Below are 24,325 nucleotides of genomic sequence, written 5' to 3' on the forward strand. Positions count from 1 at the left end.
CCTATGTTCCACAAGTGAGGAAAAGACTTGGTGCAAGGAAACCAATTAGGAGACCGCTGTAAATAATTTGAGCACAGTATAGTGGGAATATCCCTGAAGTGGATGAGTTTAAGTCCTGACTCTGTCACTTACTAGATTCCCCAAGTCATTTAGCCTCTCAAAGTCATTTTTTCCCATTTGTAAAATGAGAATAACACCTACCCTGCTGTATTCCACAGGGTCATTGTGAACATTGAATGAGTTAATGGTGGTAAAAGTGCTTTTTACCCAATGATGAAGGACTGTGAACATGTAAAGGATCAGACAGAAGCTGAGAATCTGGAATCTACCTGTAAATATTGATTAAAGAGCATCACAGAATGAGCAGCTTAACAAAACCCTCTGCTCTTTCTCCCTTCAGTTTCATGTATTTTGTGATTCTATGGTCGGTTATCCCTAGCTGAGTAACGAAGGGAAGCAGATGGTGTTTTAGATTGACAGCCGCTATAAACAAAGATTTGTTTGACACCAACAGAGTTCCCCAAGGCTCTGGTTTTGTCTCATGTTTCATTTTCCCCTTTACCACATTCTTACATAATATCATGAGCCTGAGTATATTTGATCTACTCTAGGAATGATTCCTCCTGTGCCCTCTTCCTTTATCTGTTCCTCCATGATATCTTATCTGTTCCTCCAATTCAATTCAGCATCTTGGAAAGCACTTAAGCTGATAGCTCTTCTATCCTTTGGCCAGGTCGATCAGCAAGATATAGCTGAACTTCTGACCCTCCAATCAGCATGTGAGCCTATACTGTTAATCCTGGCAAGCATAATATTCTAACACGTTCTTGTGTTCCTTCCCCTTCCCATGAAAAACCTTTAGTCCCAGTTTTCCCACAGGAAATCCAATCAGTAGGCAATTTTCTCTAGGCCAAACCTTTCCCTGTTGAGTTTTCATTACAACTAATATCACCGTGCCCTCTTGCAGAAGTCCTTGTCCTGGCCATGGAAGTTTGCTTTATCATCCTTAGTTCTCCTTTTCCCAAACTTAAATAATTCTTCCCTATAAAATGGAACTCCAGAACCCACCTACATCCCATTCCAATAGTATTTGTTTCTACTGCTCACTCTTCACAAACACTTTTGTCACGATGGTGATGGAGGTATGGAAAAAGCATCCCCTGAAATGTCTGCCCTCTTTCTGATGGACCCTAAACATGCGAGCAGCCACATCACAGTAAAACGTACCTGTAAACTTCACCAAATGTGGTAGAATTCCCCAAGACTCACCCCTACTTCATCACAAAGGCAAATCTCAACGAGACAGACATTCCAGAGAGATGTGGTTGCCAAGAGGAATCAGATGCAAAATACCCTTTATGAGAAGATAAGCATTTTGTTAATTATTCCAGCAGCAGCATTTCTGGCTCATTAGAGGCAAAGTGGAATAATTGATAGCCTACTGCAGTGGGAGTCAGGAACATCTGCCATAACCATCAGCCTCAAATGTTAGCTGTGTGGCCTTGGACATCTTATTCGACCTCTATGTGCCTCAGTTTCTTCTTCTGTAAAATGGGGACAATCATAGCTTCTACAATGTAGGGCTATAAGATTCAAATAAGAAATTAATAATAATTTAATAACAGCTAGCATTTCTAGACCTCTTTAAAGTTTGCAAAGTACTTTACATGTTATTTTATTTGATCCTTACAACAACCCTGGGAGAGATAAGTGCTTTACAAATGAGGAAACTGAGGCAGAGGTTAAGTGACTTGCCCAGCATCACACAACTAGTAAGTATTTGAAGTCAGATTTAAACTCAGGTCTTCCTAACTCCAGGCCCAGTGCTCTGCACTACAGCCTGTCGACAATATATATGTAAACCACTTTGTAAGCTTTAAGGCACTGCATTAATAGTTTTTATTACCATTATTGTTGTTCATGTTATAATTATTGTGCCTTGGTCAATCAGTTCAAATAATCCTAGTATTCAGGGTAATGTATTAGAAGGTGCACTGGATATAGTCAGAAAATCTGGCTTTGGTTCCTACTTACTGCCACTCACTATGTGACCTTGAGCAAGTCACCCTCAGCTTTGTCATGGGTATATGAGAAGGAGTTGAGCTAACTGATCTCTAAGGTCCCCTTACAGCCACATTATATGATTCACTTCTATCTTAAAATACCTATTCAAGGCTTTCTGTGAACAGACAAAATAAATAAGTGGCTCAAGTGTGTTAATTCGCCAAGGACTGACATAGTAAGTCAACCAGCTCCAAGAAGAAGGCATCAGAGAAAGGTGTCTTAGAGATGGAAAAGCAGAAGATGGGGTGGGGTGGACTAAAGGGGGAGGGATTGATTTTCGATCCAGACATGTTCTAACTCTGCCTCTCTCCCATTGTTTTAGGGAATGCTGTCGATTTTTTGGAGATAATGGCTTGACAGTGAAGGTATTCTTTACCAAGGCAGCTCCCTTTGGCGTTCTCTGGACACTCACAAACTACCTATACTTACATGCAATAAAGAAAATAAGTACTACGGATGTCTCCGTGTTGTTCTGCTGCAACAAAGCCTTTGTGTTCTTGCTCTCGTGGATCGTTCTCAGAGACAGATTCATGGGAGTGAGGGTAAGTTCATTATTCTACGTCTTCCTCCCTCATTTGGAAGCATCAGCCATAGCCGCTCACTGCCTTGCTTAGCTCCCATGGCCGGACCACAAGCATGGGTTACTAACCACTTTTTCTCTTCAGAAGAAAAGGCAAAGAATTAGAATGCCTTGTGCGTCTTGCAAACTTCCTCACTTGCAAACCACGTAGACAAGCATTTCATTTCAAGCATTTCAACCACTGAATGCTGAGTGTGCCCAGCACTGCACCAACGCTGGGCAAGGGAATAATCATCCACCATCATTGCTTCATTACCTACTTCACAAGCAACTAGCTGACCCAGCGTTTAACAAGATCAATAACTTGCATCTCTGCCTTGCAAGGATATTGATCAACCTTTGCCCATTTGTTTTTTATTAGGAATCCCTGGACAATGGCTCCCTGAAAAATAATCCCTTTTGAAACTGTATCAGGTCCTTTTTAGTTCATAATCCAGGTAACCCCTGAATTGCATTTGCGGGTTCTAAGACGGGTCAGACATTCCTACAAAGGTGGTAACCTTCATGGAAGTCTGATTCTGATGTTCCACCTTCCCATTGGTCCCACCAAACCCAGTGAAGAAATAAAGTCCCTAAAATGATTGTATTTTCTCATAACCAGGGCTCCAAAAAGTACATATAAAACCAGTTTTTGGCAAAAATTTTCTAGTAAGTTACTATGTAAAATATAATTTATGCACAACTAAGTATCAGCATCAACGAGGAGATATCTTCTTAAAAAGAAAAAAAAGACTAGGGATTTTAGTGAAATACAAGTTTGATAAGAGAAAACAATGTGATGTGGCAGCTTAAAAAAAAACCTAATGTAAACTTAGGATATAATGTATCCCAACTGCTCTATGTTCGCCAGATAACATGGGAATATTGTTCAATTTGGAGCAATCCTAAGAAGCAGGAGCACATCCAGAGTTGATGACGGTGAGATTTGCGGAAAAAAATGTGTTATCAACATTGGCTGAAGTAACTAGGGATGTAAAATCTGGAAAAGAAGAGACTTGGGGAAGGCAGGAGAGCTGTCTTCATACATTTGAAGGACCGTGGGATAGAATGGGGATTAGATATTATACTCAGTCCCAAGAGTTAGAACTAGCACAGAATTGTGAAACTTTTTTTGTATCTTAAACATTTTGTGTCAATGTGGTGAAGCTTGTGGACTCTTCATAATAATACTGACAGTAACAATAAGAACTGATATGGTACTTTAAGGTTTATAAGGCACTGTACATATCTCATTTGATCCCCACAACAGTGCTGTAATAGAAGGGCTTTTATTACTCCCATTTTACAGTTGAGGAAACTGAGCCCAAGACTGAGACAGGTTACACAGGGCCACACAAGGTCACACTGCTGCTGGTAAATATCAGAGGCAGGATCTGAACTCAGTTCTTAACTAAGTCCAATACTCTTACCTACTTTAACTGACACCTAGCTCCTTCTAATTGTTTTAATGCATAAAATAAAATACGTAGGATTACAAAGGAAACCAATTACACTGAAGTATAATTATCAAAATATTTTTTAAAGTTCAGAGACCTCAGATTAAGAACCCCTAAACTAAGATCAATGGATAGAAATTATAGGGAGGTAAATCTGGGCTTAATATAAATTTATTAACAATTAGAGCTATCCAAGAATAAAGCCAATTTCCCTTCCCCCCCACCATAAGGTAGTGAGTTCTTCTGTGACTTTAGGTCTTGCAGCAGAGATTGGATAGTCAGCTGTCAGTGATGATGTAGAAGGAAATCCAGAATGACATCAGGAATAGGACTGAGTGATCTCAAAGGTCTTTTCCAAAAAAGAATCTAAGATTTTAATCTTGAAAATATTTTAAGCCTTCACTCAATAAGAGAAGAGAGTACTATAGACTTTGTGGTAGAAGGGAGAATTGGTGAACCCCTACATGTCTTGCTCTTGTATTCTGGCAGGAGATACCATTGTCTTTCCTCAAGCAAAAATGAGAGACAGAGAGAGAGATACTTAGAGAGATATAGCTAGATGCCTGTGTGTTTATATACACATACATACACATACATACATGCATAACATGTATATATACATGTGTGAGTACATGCACATATATATGTGTGTGTGTGTGTGTTTTAAGTTCCGTTTTTCTGGAAATCTGACCCAGTTACACTATTTAGAACCTGGCAGCTGCTCACTGAATTTTCTTTCACCTTGTTCATGTAAGTATTCCTCCACTCAATCCATTCTGCAGAATTCTTATAGAATTCCCACTTGCCCAGTTGACATTCTGGGTAGTTAAGAGATTACTAATGGGCACCAAGTGACCTTGAAGTAACTCCCAAGCAAATAACACTGGTAAAGCCAGTGTTGCCCTTCTCTCCTGGTACGCTGGGCAAATTACATCATCCTAATCAGTGATTCACACCCACCTGATTATGCTAACCGCAGTGGAGACATGAGTCAACCACTGCGTGGTATTTTTAGACTTGGGAGGGGGGAGGAATTTGTTTTTAATCCACAGTATGTGGAGAGACTGGGTGTTAATTTTGGAATTTAAACTTACTCCCAGTGGTTCTAAACAGAAAACCTTTTTTAAAACTTGTTAATCTACAAGATATACCAGCAAGAGATGTGTAAACTTAAAATATGTAACCCATCCAGTTGCCTAACTTGATATTAAAGTCTTATAAGTTGTGGCTGATTTTCAAGGTATCTATTTTTCAAGGCTTGTCTTAGCATGTCCACTAAAACAGCCCATTGACCATTCCATCACCACTTAGTTGCTTAGTTTAGAGCTCAAGGAAATTCAGAATGCTTCTGAATCAATGTCTCCTTTTGGAGTCAGCACAAGAAATAGAGTGATAGCACCGCCTTATTTTCAGAGTTGGGGACTGAGGTTGAGGGAGATCTTAGGATTATAGGGTTAGAGCCAGAACATCCCTTAGAGGCCACAGATTCCTATACCATCAATTTTTGAGGTTAGGAAACTGAGGCAGAGAAAATTAAGTGGTCCCATAGCTAAAAAGTGTCTGAGGCAGGATTTGAAGAGAGCTCTTCCTAATTCTAAATCGATCACTTTATCCATACTACTCCATACTGCTTAATAGTGGTCCCCCTGAGATTCAAACTCAGCTGGACTCAAAGTCCAAGGTGCTAACTGTTTTACCATGGGGCCTACAAATTAATTTGTCTGACATTATATTAGTAAGAAGCTGAGTCAGAATTCCTGGTCTCCTGATTCCAAGTCCAGTGGTCTTCCTAAGATTCTACACTGCCTATTTTCTTACTATAAAGAAAACAAAAGCTGCTTCTATATATAAACATAAGAGGATGATCTTCTGGGATTGTTGGGGGTAGAAGGATAGTAGAAGGGGAGAGAAGGAGAAAACACACGCATTCACGCACACTCATGTGCACTTGCCTGGTTTAGCATAGTATTTTCTCTTATTTTTCTTCTTGCTTTTCCTCTAAATGGGCAAGGGATTTTTTTCCAGCCCATCCTAGACTGTTATACAGAGTTTCTGTGATGACCACTGCCTGCCAGATGTAGCTACGATTTAGCCACATGTCAGAGGATCATGACACTGAACTGGCTGAGGATGATCTCCAGCTCATCCCTTGATACTGGAGACTTTCATCCCCACACACTACAAGCCATAAGACAAGATATCTCTAAGGTTTCCACTGCTGCCAGTAAACCATTTCTGCCTAGGTTATAGAAAGGAAGGAAAGAAAAGAAATAAGCTTTTATATAGTACCTTCTATGTGTCTGGCACTATGCTAAGCACTTTACTAATAGTGTCTCATTTGATGGCAGTCAGAGGAAGGGTATCATTAAAAACAAAGCACCAATGACCATGGTTAGTGGACTGCAAGTTTGTTGGTGGTGGTTTTTTCTCTAAAGGATAGTTGGTCTGAAAATTAAACCCAGCACAATTAAACCTCATCTTATGCTTCTGATAGACTTAACAAGCAAGTGGGAACTTCTCAGTGTTGGCAGCAAAATTATCTAAGTAAGCTCATGATTTGCATTTCACTCATCGTGGTATTTCAGAAAATTGAGGTAAACTACTCTTACTTCCCACTTCCTCCCGCCCTCCAAGAATATTGAGCACACAAGGTTAGAACATGTGGGGAGGGGTGAGTAAAGAATATGCTAGAAACCTAAATTTTCTATTTCAGTCAGTTCATCAATAACCATTTATTAAGTGCCTACTATGACAGACACTGTGTTAAGTCCTGATGATACAAAGACAGTCTCTGTCCTCAAGGAACTCACAATCAAATGGGAGAAATACTTGGAGATAGATATCAATAGCACACTTGCTGCTGTGTTATTAAAACAAGTAACTACACTAAACCCATATACATATGCATACTAAATGTCAGGGTATCTAAGCATTTTATCCCAAAAAAGAGAATAAATCAGTGGATAGAGAGCTGTGAGGGACTGTTGAGATTATTTTATCCAGTGCTTTCATTTTGTATAAGAGGAAGCTGAGATGCTGAGAGGCTGAGTTTTTCCAAGGTCATTCAAATATTGAATAACAGAGCTAGAATTTCTAAGTCAGGACTTCTGACTCCAAATCCATTGTGCTCTCCATAACACTTCCTTCCAAGTCACAAAAAGCAGCAAATTTATCTTAGAATGCTTGAGGAGTCCCAGTTACTTATGGCATCAGAGTGAGAGAGATTGCCAGGGTATCTCTCTAAAACAATCCAGGGAAAAAAAGACAAACCTTTCTCTTCCTCTTAGATCTGAATCTATCATTATTGTTGTGATTTCGGTTTTCAGTCTGCATATGTGTTATTCTGACCTTGTGAATTCATTGAGGAAAGTAATGAGTCAGGTAGCTACTAATGTTGGGAATTTAAAGTTAAATATGGACAGTATTGTGATCTACTGGTAAGACAGGAATCAGGAAGATCTCGGTTCCATTCCCAGCCTTGGCACTCAGGTGACTTCAGGTAATTTATCTAACTTCTCCGGACCTCATTTTCTTCACCTGCAAAGTGAGGAATTAAATTAAGTCATAATAGTAACTGACATAAATATATAGGCCCTCACAGTCTATAAAGTGCTTTGTATATATTGTCGCATTTGTTCCTCAGTTCATTTCAGTGAACCTCTATTGAAATTCAAGGCCCTAGAGCTATAATGACAAATATGAAATGGCCCTGCCTTTAAGGAGCTTAGATTCACAAGGATCTTTCAAAATAGGTAGCAGAGGTATTAGGGCAGCTGGTGGCACAGTGGGTAGAGCACTGGGCTTGGAATCAGGAAAGACTGATGTTCATGAGTTCAAGTATGGTCTTAGACACTTAGTCTCTGGGCAAGTTACTTAGCCCAGTCTGCCTCAGTTTCCTCATGTGTAAAATGAGCTAGAGAAGGAAATGGCAAACCACTCCAGTACCTCTGCCAAGAAAAACACCAAAACTGTCACAAAGATTTGAACGTACCTGAAATGACACCAACCAAAGCACAGACATCTTTATCCTCATTTTATAGAGGAGAAAAATGGGGCTCTAAGAAATTAAATGGTTGGCTCAGCATCAGAAAGATAATTCATGGAAGAGCAAGAACTGGAACCCAGCACTTCTTATTCCACATCCAGTTCTCTTTTCACTACAACACCTTGCTCCAAAAATATTAACCCTATGATTTCAAACATCTTCTGTCAAAGAAGCTAAAGTTCAGAGAGAGAGTAGTGTTTTAAAAGCAAATTGACCTCATCCTTCCCATTCAAAATAGTTTCGTATTGTTGAAAATAATAAGATATATTTTAAAAAATTAAATCTCATACATAGCTTGAAAAAAGAGTCTAAATATTTAGTGAGAGACAGATCAGAATCACAGACCAACCTATGAGTTTAGCACCAGAGGACCTGGATTCAGATGCCAGCTCTCACTTACAAAATGCATTGCGTTTGCACTTGGACAAGCAGCTTAACCAGTCTGAGCCTCAGTTGGATCATCCATACAGTGAGGAGATTCCTTTTGATGACCACCTCTAAATTTCCTTCCAGCTCTACCATCTTTGATCCTATGATCTATGGATGGTGAGGAGTCTCAAAGCCCTGACCAAAACACTGTTTAATAATAGTTTAAATATTAAAGACTTTACAAAGTAATGTCAGCATGTGATCTTTTACTGACACATCAGTCCTCAGAGGAAGGTCGTACAAGCATTTGTTCAGTCATTTTTTAGTCACGTCAAACTAATGATGGAAATTTAAAGCTAAATATGGACAGTATTGTGATAAACCCCATTTAGGGCTTGCTGGCAAAGATAATGAAGTGGTTTGCCATTTCCTTGTCCAGCTCATTTATAGATGAGGAAACTGAGGCAAACAGGGTTAAGTGACTCACCTAGGGTCACACAGTTAGTGTCTGAAGTCAGATTTGAACTGTCTTCCTGACTCTAGGTCTGGTACTCTGTGAACTATGGTACCACCTAGCTGCCTCTAGTACCAGTATATTTATCCCCATTTTATGGATAAGGAAACAGCCTCAACGGCATTAAGCAATCTGCCACAATCACTAAGTTGCAGAGCCAGTTTATCCTAAATTTTCAGATTCCAGGCTCAAAACTCTTTTACCAAGACTAAGCTGCTTTGGACAATTAAACTTTGTGACAGACTTCTTCCTCTCTAAGCCTCCAGCTCCTTTGAGAGCTTTCTCACATTAGCACAAGATTAGAATTGTAGAGGGCAAGTGCTGAGAGCTTGAAGGTTTTGCCAGTCAAGAAGCAGGTCACTGCTATTAGGTGAGATAATAGGAAAGGATTAACGACTTCCCCTGACTGCTGACTGGCCTCTCACTCCTTGGTCTTTCCTCCTGTTGCAAGCTAATTCTTTCATAGCCAGAGTGCAGATGACAGCTCTCATCTCTCTTGATCTAGGTGCCATTGTTACACGGAAGCGTGGAGCTGGCAAGCTAACTCACCACATCTCCCGAAAACCTTGCTTTGGAATAGTTCAGTGATGTACAATGAGGGTAATGGAGTTGGGGTGGTGGGGAAAGGAGGGGAGGGGAGGCAAGGTTAAAAGTTAGAAGGCTGTGCTTATAGATATCCTGCCCACATTGGTGGGAGATGCCAAAGTGGGGGTGAGGGAGGAGGTACCATTGAAAAAAAAGGAGAAAGAAATGGAAGAAGAAGAGAGGGTTCCATTGAGCTAGGTTACATTGTCTCCCAAAGTTTCTATTTCAGTTAATGAGTTGAATTATTGAACGTATGTGTAAACACTACATTGCTGCCTGGAGAGCCACTATGATCCAAATGGGCTAACTTGAAACACGGATGGGAGGAAATAGAATATTCAGCAAATGGCATGCACCCCAATCAATTGCCTATTTGGCCCATGGTTGACAGCCTTCACAACCAGTAGGAAAATCTGAAATGTCCAATGAGTGAATTACCATCTCCCTCCTGGGGGGGAAATCTTGCCAGCTTGTACACAAGAAGCCTGAGTTAAGAGGGTATTATAAAGCTGTTTTATGGAGTTGCTTTTCCTTGGCCCACTAAAAGGACAAAAGCCTCCAGAGTAATCCATCCAACACCTTTCACTAGCACTCATCTACCCAGCAAAGGCATAAACTTTTAAAACTTTAATATTTCATTGATTTTTTAAAAATGAGGAGAGGTAGCTGCTGGAGATCTGCCTGGAAAGTCTTATGCTTAAAGCCTCTTTTGCCAATGTTTGTGTACTCCCTCCACTTACACAGATTGCAGCCTCTTCCTCTGGGCTTCAGGAGATGCTCTATCTCTGAGTTTCCATAGCTAAAAAAATTTCCTCACCCCATTATGGCCACCCTGGTGATGCACCTCCTAAATTTACATAGGCTGGTCCTGAGATGCCAGACAAAATAAAGCACTGGGCCAAACTGGCAGTCTTTCTAGCTTGGGAAAAACTAAAGGACTTCATGTTCCATATACGGAGACTCAAGAATCTAGGTCCATAGTGAAATACTGGAGACGGACATTGGTTCTAGCAAAGTATAGGTTCAGTAGCCTCTATAGTCCTCAATTGTCTCAGTAAGACACTCAATAATGAAGCATTCACATAATGGAATTGTCTCATTTATTCTAACTTTGACATAAGATTGGAAAGAGCTAGAAAAATATTTGACATAAATCAAACTACCTGAAACTTGGAGCATTTTAAATTTTCTTTTTATTATTAATTATTATCATAATTTTCAATCCAGTCTTTCTGGTGTTTTTACCACTGATTCCTAACCTGATCAATGAATTCTGAGCAGTATCTTGTATTCTCTAGGGAAGAGGCCTCCAAACAGTCAAGACATCCTCTGCTCTGGTCTGTTCGCTAACCATTTGCAAAACTCAGCACCTATTAAGCATACATGTTGTTTTTCTGTCTTACTGCCCAATTGTCTCTGCTTCTCTATGTGTGGATAGATAGACAGACAGACAGACAGACAGACAGACAGACAGACAGACAGATAGACAGATGGATAGATGGAGAGATGGATAGATGGATGGATGGATGGATGGATGGATGGATGGATGGATGGATGGATGGATGATAGAGAGAGAGAGTTTAGATACATTAAATAGATAGACATAGGTACATAGAAACAGATGGAGAGATCGAATAGAACTAGCCTTTGAATCTGCAATATATGTGAAGCTTTATCCCTAACTAAAGAATTGCTAAACCAGAAATGACAATTAGAATAGTCATTAATTAAAATAACCATTAATTAGGAACTATTTGTAGACTTAAGGTCCTATACTTTCATGGAAACTGTGATCATGGGAAAATATTGAGTAACCTTGACCTTCGTTTGGAAAAGAATGTGTAATTCACACATTCTGACAAAGATTAATGACATCTGAAATTCAATAACACTCTAAAGTAGTCTAGTTTAGATAAATGATTTTGGTTGACAATAAATGTGTAATGGTGACTCTAATTCATTTAAATCTGATTGTTTTGCAATTTTTACCCAACTATATTAGCCAAAAACAGATTGGGCTAAGGTCTATAAAAGGAGAAAACTATTAGAAAATTCAAATTCCAAAAAAAAAGATCTCATATGCCTATTAAATGCATCGTAGGTGCCATACTGATTAGATCAAATTTACATAGTTCTGCACTTACATACCCACAGATTATTCTCTATAACTGTTTGCTTTATTATTACAAGCTTTGGTCACCTTCTGCCAGGTTGGGAAATGTTCTTATCAACTGGTTGACCTTCTTCTTGGGTTTTAAAAGATGACATTCTTCTCCATGAAATACCACTTTCATTCTGGGAAGTCCATAAATCACATAATGATGGAAAGGAAAAATGGAAAGCACTGGATCCAGAGCCACAGGCCTGGATATGCTACTGATTAATTGGAACAAAAAAGCAACCCTATGTTCTGTACATCAGGGTCCTGTAGAACGGAAACTATTATATATCCCCCGTTCTTCTTTGTCTCATCCCTGCAATATGAAGAGGATAAAAGAGGTCCCCTAAAGTATGCTAAACCCTTTCAGAGGAAGGTATGAGGTAATTACAAAATGTTATAATTACCAACCAGACTTTATCATGACAAAATGACCTGGAAGCTATCTGTTAGTAACACATACCTCCTGCTTCATTCTCAAAAGCTGCACTGTGAAAGACAGATCTTTGGTTTCTCTTGGATATTAAACAGTCATCAAAGACTAGTTTTTGGTTTGATAATCAAGGAAATGGACTTGCTGTGTATTCCCTCCACATAAGTCTAGAAGTAAAATTCGAATTTCCCCTTTACTATTTAAAGAAAAATAATAATAACAGTTAACAATAATTCCTTTCATTTGTATATTATTTCAGTTTTCCAGCCTCTTTAATATCTCTCTTGATCTTCACATTGACCCTGTGAAGTAAGTAATACAAATATCATTATTCCCATTGTACAGATGAAGAATTTGAGGCTCCGAGATGTTAAGTAATCTGTCCAAGATTATGTGGCTAGTCATTGTCAGGATAAGGACGAAAACCCCCAACTCCTGACTCCCTGTTTCGGTGCCCTTTCCACTACAACATGCACATTCACTCCTCCCATTGTCAATCTTGAACTGACCCATGTGATTCCATGGTGCCTCCCTGACCACTAGTTTGCTTCCTCCCATCCAGATTGTGGCTGCCATCCTTGCAATCGCCGGGATCGTGATGATGACTTATGCGGATGGATTCCACAACCACTCTGTGATAGGCATAGCGTTGGTGGTGGGGTCAGCTTCAATGTCTGCTCTTTATAAGGTAAAACACATGGAGAGCATAGTCTCTGGGATTTATCCCAGCAATCCCTATGGCTTAAATGATAAAGAGAAGGCCTCAGTTTCACCTCAACTTTTACCCTTCTTGGATCTTAGTGGTGGAAGTGGCCTTACAGGGCATCTATTCTTCTGGAAAGCAGACCACAGAGGAAAAGGACCTTGCTTTTGATGGTCCTAGATGATGAGCACTAGAGTTGTCAATGTATTCCATGCAAAGATATGCTCTCACCATGGACAGCACCGGGGTACATGGTGACTGTGCTTTTTCTCTCAATTTTTTTTTTCAATGAAGTCTTCTGTGTGCATCAAAGGATAAAATGTTTAGGACCCATATAGTAGCTGAGTCAGATTAGCTTGCCCAGTGTTTTGTCAAGGAATTGAAAGAAAACACAGAGACTGAAGTTATGATCACACTGAGTTCAGTGTATGATTACACTGGATTTTTCCAGCCTAACCCTTGTAAAAATGACTGGTGCAATATTGAAATTCTTCCTTATGTGACATTTGTTACCACTGATATTCTGCACATATCATAAATCAATCCCAGCTGTCGTAAATTCTTGTGGCAAAGGCTCATTGTCTACAGGGTCCAGTGGCAGGGGAGGGGTTGGCTTTAGAATTAAAACTTATTGACCTTTGGTGGATTAAAACAGTTCATCTCTCAGAGAGAAAACAGAAAGCTGAATTTAAATATCAGGTCTGCAACTAACTTGATTTATCAGTTGTGAAAGTAACTTAATTTAATTTGTCTAAGTTCAATAATTATTTACTGACTACATGCTTTATGTGCAAGAGGATAGATTAGGTATTAAAGATAAAAAGACAAAAACTACTGTCCCTGATTTAAAGGAAGGATATTACATAGTCTATTTATGGCCTGTTGGAGTTTGGAAGATTCAACATACACATAAGCAAAAAAAATAATAATGTAATGTAGGATGTGATGAAAGTGAAGGAGATATAAAGTATTTAATGTGAGAAAGAAGTTATTTCTTTTACCTGGAATAGAAAAGGGATAGCAGTTAGAGAAGGAATCACAAAGATATTCTCACCTTCTCCCACTGACTTCCTTGGCATTCTTCAAGGCAGCTATAAATCCTACACTTGGCAGGAGGTTTTTCCCAGTGCTCCCCATTGGGGATAGCCCCAGTAACTTTCCTCTGAGATCACTTTGCATCTATTCTTTATATATCTTCAATATACATCATTGCGTTTGTATATTGTCTTCCCCACTCTAATGTGAGCTCTTTAAGGATTTGTCCTTCACTGTATCCCCAGAACTTAGCACAGAACCATCCACATAAATGTGTGTTGATTGGCTGATCTAGACCCTGCAAGAAGATTTCAATTCAACAGACATTTGATTCAAATAATATTATTTAAGTTCCTGTCACATACGAGGCACTGTGCTGAGTACTAGGAATACAATGGCAAAAACAAAATAGTCATGAAGAGTCAGACACAACCAAACAACTGAGCAACAGCAACAACATGGTAAAGGGAGTAAGTTTTGAGGAAGTCAAATGAGTGAACGTAGATGGTTCATTCTAGGAGCTTGGCAATGAAAGGGAAAACAGACACAGAATGAAAGTTTAGTAGAATATCAGGGTCAAGTAAAGGTTTTTTAAGGAAAAGATAGAACTGATCATGTTTGTAGGCAACATGAAGGAAGAAGTAAACAGCAGGGAAAGCTTGAATATGGGAAAGAAAAAAGGGATGATAAATGGGATGGCCTCCCAGAGGAGACAGGAAATGATTGGATGTTGGGCACTAGTAAAGAAATCTGCCTTGCCAAAGAGAGCCATTTTTTTTTTTCTCAGACTGAAGTGGAGATGAGAAAAGTGTGTGTTCTAAGGCAAATGTACATAAGTGAGAATGTACAAGGTAAAATTAGAAACCAATAGTCCAATTTGGCTGGAATGTAGAGCACATGAGGGGAAATAATGTGAAATGAGCCCTGAAAGGTTGGTTAGAGCCAACTTGGGGAGAGAATTAAGGAATTTTGCATTTTGTTCTCTGAGGAATAGGGAGACATTGACATTAGTTGAGCAGAGGAGTGAAGATCAGAGCTATTCATTAAGAATTATATTTTGTCAGTAGTGGGAAGGGTAGATTTAGAAAGGAGGCACACCCTTGTTGGTAGACTATTAAGACATTATTATACTAGTTCCAGTAAAAGTTATGAGAACCACAACTAGAATTGAAACTCTAGAAGTGAAGAGAGGAAGAATGAATATGAGAGAAACTTTGACGAGAGAGTCAATGAAATTAGCAAATGATTGAATGGGGGTAGAAGAGAGGAAAGAAGAACTAAATATGATTCTTAGGTTCTAAGACTGAATGATTACAGAAGTAAAGAAGTTGGCAGGAGGGGTATGTCAGGATGGGATTGATTGGTATACTAAGTGATTAATAAATGTTTTTAAATTCATCCATGTGTTCAATGTCATACATGCTGAGTTTAAGGTGTTAGCAAGCCATTCTGATGGAGATGTCTAGCAGGTAGGTGGAGAAATGGGACTGGATTTCATTCCTTCCTTTCTCTCACCTCCATCTTCAATCTCTCACACCCCCAACACAAACACACACAGACACCCCTCAGAATTCTCTAGAATTTATACAGCTGCTACAGAATCATTGTCAAGATGAAGAAAAATCAGAAAGGCTCTGTTGATAAGCTAAACTCAGTTGGTTCTTTGTATGAGTGAAAATCACAAACAGAGTACCCAGCAAAAGAATCTATGATGAGGCTACAAATTTGGCTTTGGTCTTTAGTGTCTGCCTTCTTTTTAATCATTTCTTTGACCAGAATGACCAAGAGGAGACAAATTCAAGTGCGTAAATGTCACATTCATTCCTGTCTCCTCCTGGCACACAATAGGCATGAAGGAACAATGGAATAAACTGAAAGGAAGGGGCAACAGGATGAGGAGAAAAAAGCAAGAGCTCTTCCCCCCAAAATAAGCACTCAAACTGTCCTAGAATGATCAAAACTAGACAGTAGCAATGTGCTAGTATAGTATGCCAGTAACCTAAATGATGAGAGAAGGGAGAGACAGAAATGAACAGTTCTAAGAGACTGGCTCACTACACCTTTCTTCAAAATGCTACAGAGTTGTTCAGTTGGAGTAGGGGGCAGGGAAGATGGGCTCTCAAAGCAATCATCTAGAAATGAATGACACCACTTTGTGCTATCTAGTCAAAGGACTTTACAATCATAGCACTTATTTTCAAGCTGTACTTTGTCTATAGGGGATCCCTTGAAATAAGAGAGATAGGATGCATATACTTATTTCATCTGTGTCAGTTCTATCATCTCTTGGCATTCTCAAGGTCAGATCACTAAACCATGAAAAATGACTCAGAAGAACTCTTCTCCCACAATTTCAGATACTGGAAATCATTTGTTTTTAGGAGTTATGATACACAAATGCATGCAGAAAGTCCGTGAAGAAACATTCATGAAGTACTTACTATATGCCAAGCACTTTTCTAAGAGCTGGGAATGCAAAGAAAGGTAAAAACATGGTTTTTGCCCTCAAGGAGCTCATATTCTACTGGAAATAACTATATAGAAACAACTATGTCAATTCAAATTAAATACAGAGTAGATGGATAGTAATCTCAACAGGAAGGCACTAGCAAGTGAGAAGACTAGGAAAAACCTCCTAAAGTAAATAGGAGTTGAGCTGAGTCTCAAAAGAATCCAAGAAGGCCAGTAAACCGAGGTGACAGTGGCAGTAGAACTCTCTTATCATACAGCTCTTCAGAGACCTAAATGAGTTCAAATATCATGGATCAAGTCATGACCTCTAAAATATTCTGTCATAACAAAAACCTAGTGTATCAATATGCCTTTATCATGCGGGTTTTTCCTGTCATCTTATACCAGCTTCACAAAGTCACTCTGTTCATCATAAACAAATGCTAATTTGGGAGAAACGGCCATCTTTTTTGCTCATCATGTTTTTGTCTTGCAGGTTTTGTTCAAACTTCTCCTAGGCAGTGCTAAATTTGGAGAAGCAGCCCTATTTTTGTCCATATTGGGTGTATTCAATATCCTTTTCATCACCTGTATTCCTATCATTCTTTACTTCACCAAAGTAGAATACTGGAACTCTTTCGATGACATTCCATGGGGAAACCTTTGTGGATTCTCAGTTCTCTTATTGAGTAAGTGACTATGGTCATACTGGGAACAATGACAGACAATAACAATGCCACACAGAGAAATCTTTTTGAATACTACAGCCTCGTTGAGAAAAAAAATGCTTTTTATAAGTACCCTCACATTTCCCACAGTGTTTCAGGAAAACTGTGTAGATCAAAAGAAAACTCCTACTTATGCAATCTTGAACTCTGATGTCTTCCCACAGCCAAGCAGCTATGAGCCAACAGGGAACTCTAGAGAAAATATAGCCACTACAGTAGTGCTCACATTTGCTGCTTTCTCTGAATGTTGAACTAATGTCCAAAGTTAAGTAATTCAGAGCCATTTCTAAGACTTGAAAAATCAAGACAATTATCCTAGGTCCCTACTTTAGGGAACTACCACTCCTTGGGAGACCCCACAATATTGGTGACTTGGTAATGACTCAGGCAGACACTGGAGGATATTTATTTTCATCAGCTGTTGCTAAAAATATTAAAAAAAACTTGAGTCACCCTAATCCACATCGCTACAAAGTAGATGAAACTAATCCTAAGACTGTCTTTGTGTGGTTTATTTTCTCCTTCAGGATTACCCTTAATGGTGATCATAATTTGTAGCATAATTATTTCACCTGATTTACCTGTGTAAAAATGGAAGTTGGAGAGAAGGGAAAAGAGGAAAGATTATAAGGAGTACAGGATGAGCATATCATTTGATTTGTCCCAAATTTTATACTTCCCAGCAGTGGATGGCATAGACCCCTGCTAGAGAAGGGCTCAAATTTTATTATTTGACATCCTTAAGTAAATCCAATCACTTATTCAGGAGTAAAATAGCAACAACAGTAGCAACTAGGCAGTACAACTGTAGCCATGGAGGTCCAAACATATGATTTCCTCTGTCCCTATTCAACACGGATCAGAAGAAAAAGGCCCAGCCTTCCCTCAACTCTCATATCACTATTACCAATAAGATTGATAGAAACATCAATAAAATAAGGTCCTGTCATCATTGTTATTGTCCAGATGTTATCAGTCTATGGATATGAATGACTTTTTGTTCTTTATTTCAGCATTCAATATTGTATTAAATTTTGGAATTGCTGTTACATATCCAACTTTGATGTCACTTGGAGTTGTATTAAGTGTGCCTGTGAATGCAGGTAAGATTACATAGTTTTCTATACATCTCTTCATTTAAAAAAAATCCTAATATATCTGGTAATAGATTGCATCTTTTGCCCATTGAAGAGTAAGGATATTTGCAGTTTGGATTGAACCTATATTGGTTACACATTTAATGTTTTAATCGGAATGGAATAGTTGTCACTTCTACCATTTATTTTGCCTGATTTCCCAAAGTAGGAATGAAACTTGAGGTAGTTGGCAACTGGAAAGCTTTTTTTAAAAGAGTTTTCTAATAAGTATGATTTATATGTAAACCAACAGCTAAAGCCATACATTTTTCTTAAAAAAAAAAAAAAAGCTTTTACATCAAATCTGAAGTATTTGCTACTCTTTAAGCTAGAATTTAAACTTGAGTTTAAGTTCAATTGAATTAAAATGTATTATTCAGCTACTATGTTCTAAGTCCAAAGATAAAGTATGATACAATCTCTGCCCTGAAGAAGTTTATTTATATTCTGCTGGTTAAGTTAGTTGGCACAATGTCTGGAGTTCTGGACTTCTAGTCAGGAAGACTTGATCATATCTGGCCTTAGATACTAGTTGTGTGACCCTGGGTAAATCACTTAACCCTTGTCTGCCTCAGTTTCCTCCAGCAAAATAGGGATAATAATAGCACCTGCCTTCTAAGACTGTTGTGAGGATGAAGTGAGATAATAACTGTAAAACACTTAGCATGGTACCTGGCACATGGAAGGCATTTTGTTGTTATTCAGTTGTTTCAGTCATGTCTGACTCTTCATGATGTCATTTAGGGTTTTCTTGGCAGAGATACTGGACTGGTCCATCATTTCCTTCTCCAGCTCATTTTATGGATGAGGAAACTGAGGCAAACAGGGTTAAGTGACTTGCCCACGGTCACACAGCTAATAAGTGTCTGAGGCCAGATTAGAACACAGAGACTCATATGCCAGAAGGCACTTAATAAATTCAAGTTTTCTTCCCTTTTCCCCTTCCCCTGATTCTTGGGGTAGGCAAGAGAAATATTATTCTTCTTATATTAAAAAAAGAGAAACTAAGTCTCAAAGAGGTTCATGATTTGCCCAAGATTATACAGCTAACAATAAATGGAATCTAAGGTCAAACTTATCATTACAAAGCTAGAGGAAATGCCATTGCAACTTTTATAAGTTCTCTAGGTGGATTGGTGCTTTGGGGTTCAGGGGAAGGGGTCAAAGAGCAAGAGAAAAGAAGGGGCAATTCCACTATGGTATTCACATAGCAGAAATATAATTAACAAACTGTAGTACTTTTTTTAAAAATCCTCTTCTATTTCTAACTGTATGTCTAATTGAAAACAGTTTTAAAAAAATTATTAAGTACAGTACTGGTTATTCTCCAAGCACTGTGTTAGTGGAGATATGAAGCTGAAATAAGATCCAGTCCCTTCCCTCAAGGAGCTTAGAGTTTTCAATTCATTTCCATTTAATTTAACAAACATTTTAGTTACTGCCTACTATGTGCTAGGCACTGAGGCTCTAAAGACCAGAAGGAAATAGTTCCTGCCCTCAAGGAACTTATATTCTATTTGGGGAGAATCAGACAGACAGACTACCTGTACACAGAGAAATAAATATAAACACATACGGTGTAAGTTCAGGAACGAGTTAGCCCTAACAAAAATATTTTTCTCTGTCTCTGTCTCTCAAACAAAAAGACACATGCATATATATCTACGTACCTATTCGCTGTAATTACATAGACAGCCTTATTCTCCACCACTCCGACATGATCACTCCTGCCAACACATGTGCCAGGAGACAAAAGCTCCTGTTTTCTGATCTTGTTAGAGTTTACAATGTGCTTCTTACAACAATTCTGTGAGGTAGGCAGTGCCTCTCCATTTGGAGGTAACTGAGGTTTCAGAGATCAGAAACAACTTGCCCACAGTCAAACAACTGAAAAATTACCTAGGTCTCTACTGAACTTAAGTCTACTATCTCACAATGACTTTTTTTAAACTGAACCTGTGAGTTCTGCACCAATGAAGAACTACCTCTGGCACCTTCTCTACAATTTATAGTGTTAGATGATTGCCTGGGCCATTTAGACGTACAGTGACTTTTTCTAAAAGCATGTAGACTTTATATATTATGTGTCAGAAGCAGGGCTTGATCCCAGGTCTTAGTGGCTCAGAGATGAGCTCTCTATCCATTATGCTACCCTGCCTTTTTCCATACTGACTCTTGATTCAAACACAAACACTATTTGCAATCTCCTTTGAGATGGATTTTTTCATCCCCTGGTTGCTCTTTTTTGTACCTAATTTGAAGGTTTCCTTCCCCTCCTCCCTCCCCTCACTTCTCTGTATCATCTGCTACACTGCTTATTCCCAGCTTTAAGGATATGCAGAGGACCATGTACAGTGTGAGGCAATTCACGTCAGCACTTGCATCAGAATGATTCGGAGATGAGTTTGTCCCTAGTTTTCTTTGGTGCTCTTACCCTCCCTGCCTGCCAGCAATAGAAGGCCCTTCTGCCCAGACAAGGCACCTGGAACTTCTCAGTGAACCCTGGAATTTCTCCAGCTCCCAGGTTATCATTAGAGGATTAATCTCCCCAAGGTTAGCAAATTCTTATCCTATCAAGTGCCTCAAAAACATGCCTGGAATTCCATTCAGAGCAACTCTTTTGAATCAGTTTTTTGCCATATTTTCATCTTACACAATATAGCATCCAGCCTCTCAAGTTAGTTTTTTCATATATGGCTAGCACAATGTTTTAGGGTCTCAACCTCTCTGGAGTGCCAGAATGTTAAGTAGCAGCTCACATTTACATAATAGTTAACGTTTTATAAGGGATTTTCCTCCCAACAACCTTGTACAATGGATCATACAAGTATTATTATCCCTATTTTACACATGGATAATGTAATAGGCTCAGAAAAGTTAAATGATTAGTCCAACTCGGTATTATCTGTAGTGAAAAAGAGATGAATACAAAGGATAATATGGAGGAAAAATTGACAAGACTTAGCAAATGCCTGGATATGATGGGGTCATAGGACCTGAATCCCTAAAAGGATTTGAAAGCAGCCCCCAGTCCCTGAATTTTCCCACACATTTCAGCAACCTAGATTTCACCTGAGGCATCTGGCTGAGTCCAGCTGACAAATACTCAACAGTCCTTTCACAGTGACTCTTGACCCACCCCAGACCACTTAACTCCTTTCACTGTCATACCTGGTCCACCCCAGGCTATTTAACCCCATCTAGATCTTCTTACTATTCCTTTTTTTTTTTTTTTGTATATAAGTAACTGTCCTTCCCCCATAAAGGTGCACATTCACTAGGAATTTCCCCACACTATTAGCATTACAATAAACCTTGCTACTTTGACTGAAAGAAGGTTTGAGTGATTGAATTCTTTCCAGGTGGACCCCACTGTACCCTGATATTTCTGGGTTCCCAACACCACAAACCACATCAGAAATAGGGAGTGAAGGAAAGAGAAGATAACTAAGGTTGAGATCCTGAATGGAGGGATGGATGATGTTGCCTCAACAAAAGAAGGGAATGGAGTTTGAAGAAAGCATAGTTTGGGATGGAGTGGGAGGCAGAAAAAGATGCTAGATAAGAAGAGATTAAGGAGTAAGTAGGTGGTAAGAAAGTAGAAGAATCAAGTGTAGTCTAACCTTAAGAAGGAATAAGTGAAGAAGAGAATGAAAATTGAACACAAAAAAAAAATAGAGCAGATGCTAGACTAAGGTCAGTCCATTCAATTCAACAAGATTTCAATAAATATCTCCTGTGTACTAGGCACTGAGGATACAAAGATCAAAATGAAACAGCTCCTACTTCAATGAACTTATGTTCTACTGGGAGAAAATAACAAATATACCAATAAGTTAAAAATGCATACAAAAAATGTAAAGTAATTGTGAGGGGAAAACTTTGAGATATGAGGGAAGCAGGAAAGATAATTATAGGAAATTGGAAGAGTGAAGGAAGTTAGGAATTCTAAGAGGAAGAGGCAATGAGGAAGAAAATTTCAAGCATGAGGGGACAGTTAATGTTGTATATAGGAAACCCCAAGTAAGTCATTTTGGCTGGAATAGAGAAGGTATGATGGCAATATCCTGGAAAGGACAATAGCATGAACTCATCCTTGGAAACAGTACAAAAAGAGAGAAGGAGGTCAAGATACCAAGAAGCACTTAAGTGTATACGAGTAGAGTTGAGGAAGCTTACCAACTTTAGCCTCAAAAGTCATAGTAAAATAGAAAGTTTCAGGAGGTAGAAAAAAGTTAAAGATCTATACAAAGTGGAAGATATTCACAATAGTTATGGGGGACATTTGGTAAGGAGTTAATGAGACCTGATCAAGTAAAAAGATTGTGAAGTAATATTAATAAACAGCATAGTACTTACTATAGGGACAGCTAATTGGCACAGTGGATAAAGTGCTGAGCCTGGAGTTAGGAAGAATCATCTTCCTTAGGTCAAATCTGGTCTCAGACACTTAGTAGCTGTGTGTCACCAAGCATCACTTCTCCCTGTTTGCCTCAGTTTTCTCATCTGGAAAATTAGAAAGAGAAGGAAATGGCCAACCACTCCAGTATTGCTGCCAATAAAACCCAAAATGGGGTCATGAAGGATCAGTCACAACTGAAAAAATGACTAAAGTGTTTACTACATGCCACGTACTGAGCTAAGTACTTTATAAATATTATCTCATTTGATCCTTACAACAACCCTGAGAGGAAGGTGCTATTAGTATCATCCCTATTTTGCAGATGAGGAAACTAAGGCAAACATAAGTTAAGTGACTTGCCCCAGGTCATATAGCTAGGAAGTGTGTGAGGCTGGATTTGAACTCAGATCTTCCTGACTTCTACTTGGGTACTCTATTCATTGCATCACCTTTTATCCAAATCAATAAATATTTATTAAGTACCTACTATGTGCTAAGGTCTAGGAATTCAAAGATAAAATATTACAGTCTCTGCCCTCGAGGCACTTATATTTTATTGTAGAAGATAGGAAAGTTGAGGATAATAATAATAAAATTATTATTTTTAATAATAATTTATATAATAGTAATAATATTAAGGATAATAATAAAAATAAAATAACATATGTAGTAGCTACTATATGCCAGGTACTATCCTAAGAGCTTTATAAATATTATTTCCTTTGATCCTCACAACTCTGAGAGGTAGATGTTATTATTATCCCCATTTTACAGATGAAGAAATTAAGTCAAACAGAGGTTTTCCAACTACATATTTGTATGAGGCTGGATTTTCTTCATATACTTCAACAAAAACAATGCTGAACATAGAAGCAAGTATGGAAATCTAGCTATCTTCTAGTAAGCCAGGCATTAAAGAGATTTGTAAAAAATATGTGTGACTTTCCAAAGGTCACACAACTAGAATAGTATATTTCTAATGTTATGTAGAATAATAAGTACTCTCAACTAGTTGAAGGTGGGCGTGGAGGGACTATGCACCATAGCGATTTAATTATTGGCTTCTTTAAAAAATGGGGATCTTGGATTTTATAGGCTGTTCAAATCTGTTTCTGACTTTGGACTACCCATCTTCAAAGTGAGCCTTCAATGGACCTTGCTTCCTGTGGCTTTCAATGAAGTTAATTGATGATAATGACAATTAGGGCATTAGAGTTAGTCAATGCCTTAGGGCCAAAAATGAACCTATTTTATGTATTTTTAAAGAGGAATTTTAAAAATCTCTTTCAGGTCTTCAGAAAACAAATGCTTTGCTATAGCTGAATTGCCTAAATCCAAACTTCCTGGGCCTTGGTTCTTCTTTTCCACACAAATAACTATTTAGGCTTAGATTCGGATACCATTTTTGAGTAAAATGATGAACATATAAATGTAAGGGCTTGTGACAAAAGAGATTTTTGCTAAAAATCACCTAGGGCAATGGTTCTCTAAGGGTGGCTTTCTGGGGATCCCCAAGACCTTTTGGGAAGTCAATAAAATCAAACTATTTTCATACTAAAACTAAGGCATTATTCACCTATTAAGATACTCTTCACTTATCCAACTACATATTTGTATGAGGCTGGATTTTCTTCATATACTTCAACAAAAACAATATATTACAAAAGATTGAACATAGAAGTAAGT

General features: G+C 38.5%; 1 protein-coding gene across 3 annotated transcripts in view; it reads left to right on the forward strand.

Annotated features, from left to right (window-relative positions):
* The window catches only part of SLC35F3 (solute carrier family 35 member F3), a 532,744-nt gene that overhangs the window by 503,706 nt on the left and 4,713 nt on the right, over positions 1 to 24,325 (forward strand). For all 3 annotated transcript variants that reach the window (XM_072647511.1, XM_072647510.1, XM_072647512.1), the window contains 4 exons: positions 2,387 to 2,606; positions 12,747 to 12,872; positions 16,870 to 17,062; positions 18,115 to 18,204. In XM_072647511.1, coding sequence (XP_072503612.1) covers positions 2,387 to 2,606; positions 12,747 to 12,872; positions 16,870 to 17,062; positions 18,115 to 18,204 — 629 coding nt within the window. The remainder of the gene's footprint in view (positions 1 to 2,386; positions 2,607 to 12,746; positions 12,873 to 16,869; positions 17,063 to 18,114; positions 18,205 to 24,325) is intronic.

The sequence above is a fragment of the Notamacropus eugenii genome, chromosome 2 (assembly GCF_028372415.1).
Source record: "Notamacropus eugenii isolate mMacEug1 chromosome 2, mMacEug1.pri_v2, whole genome shotgun sequence".
Lineage (NCBI taxonomy): Eukaryota > Metazoa > Chordata > Mammalia > Diprotodontia > Macropodidae > Notamacropus > Notamacropus eugenii.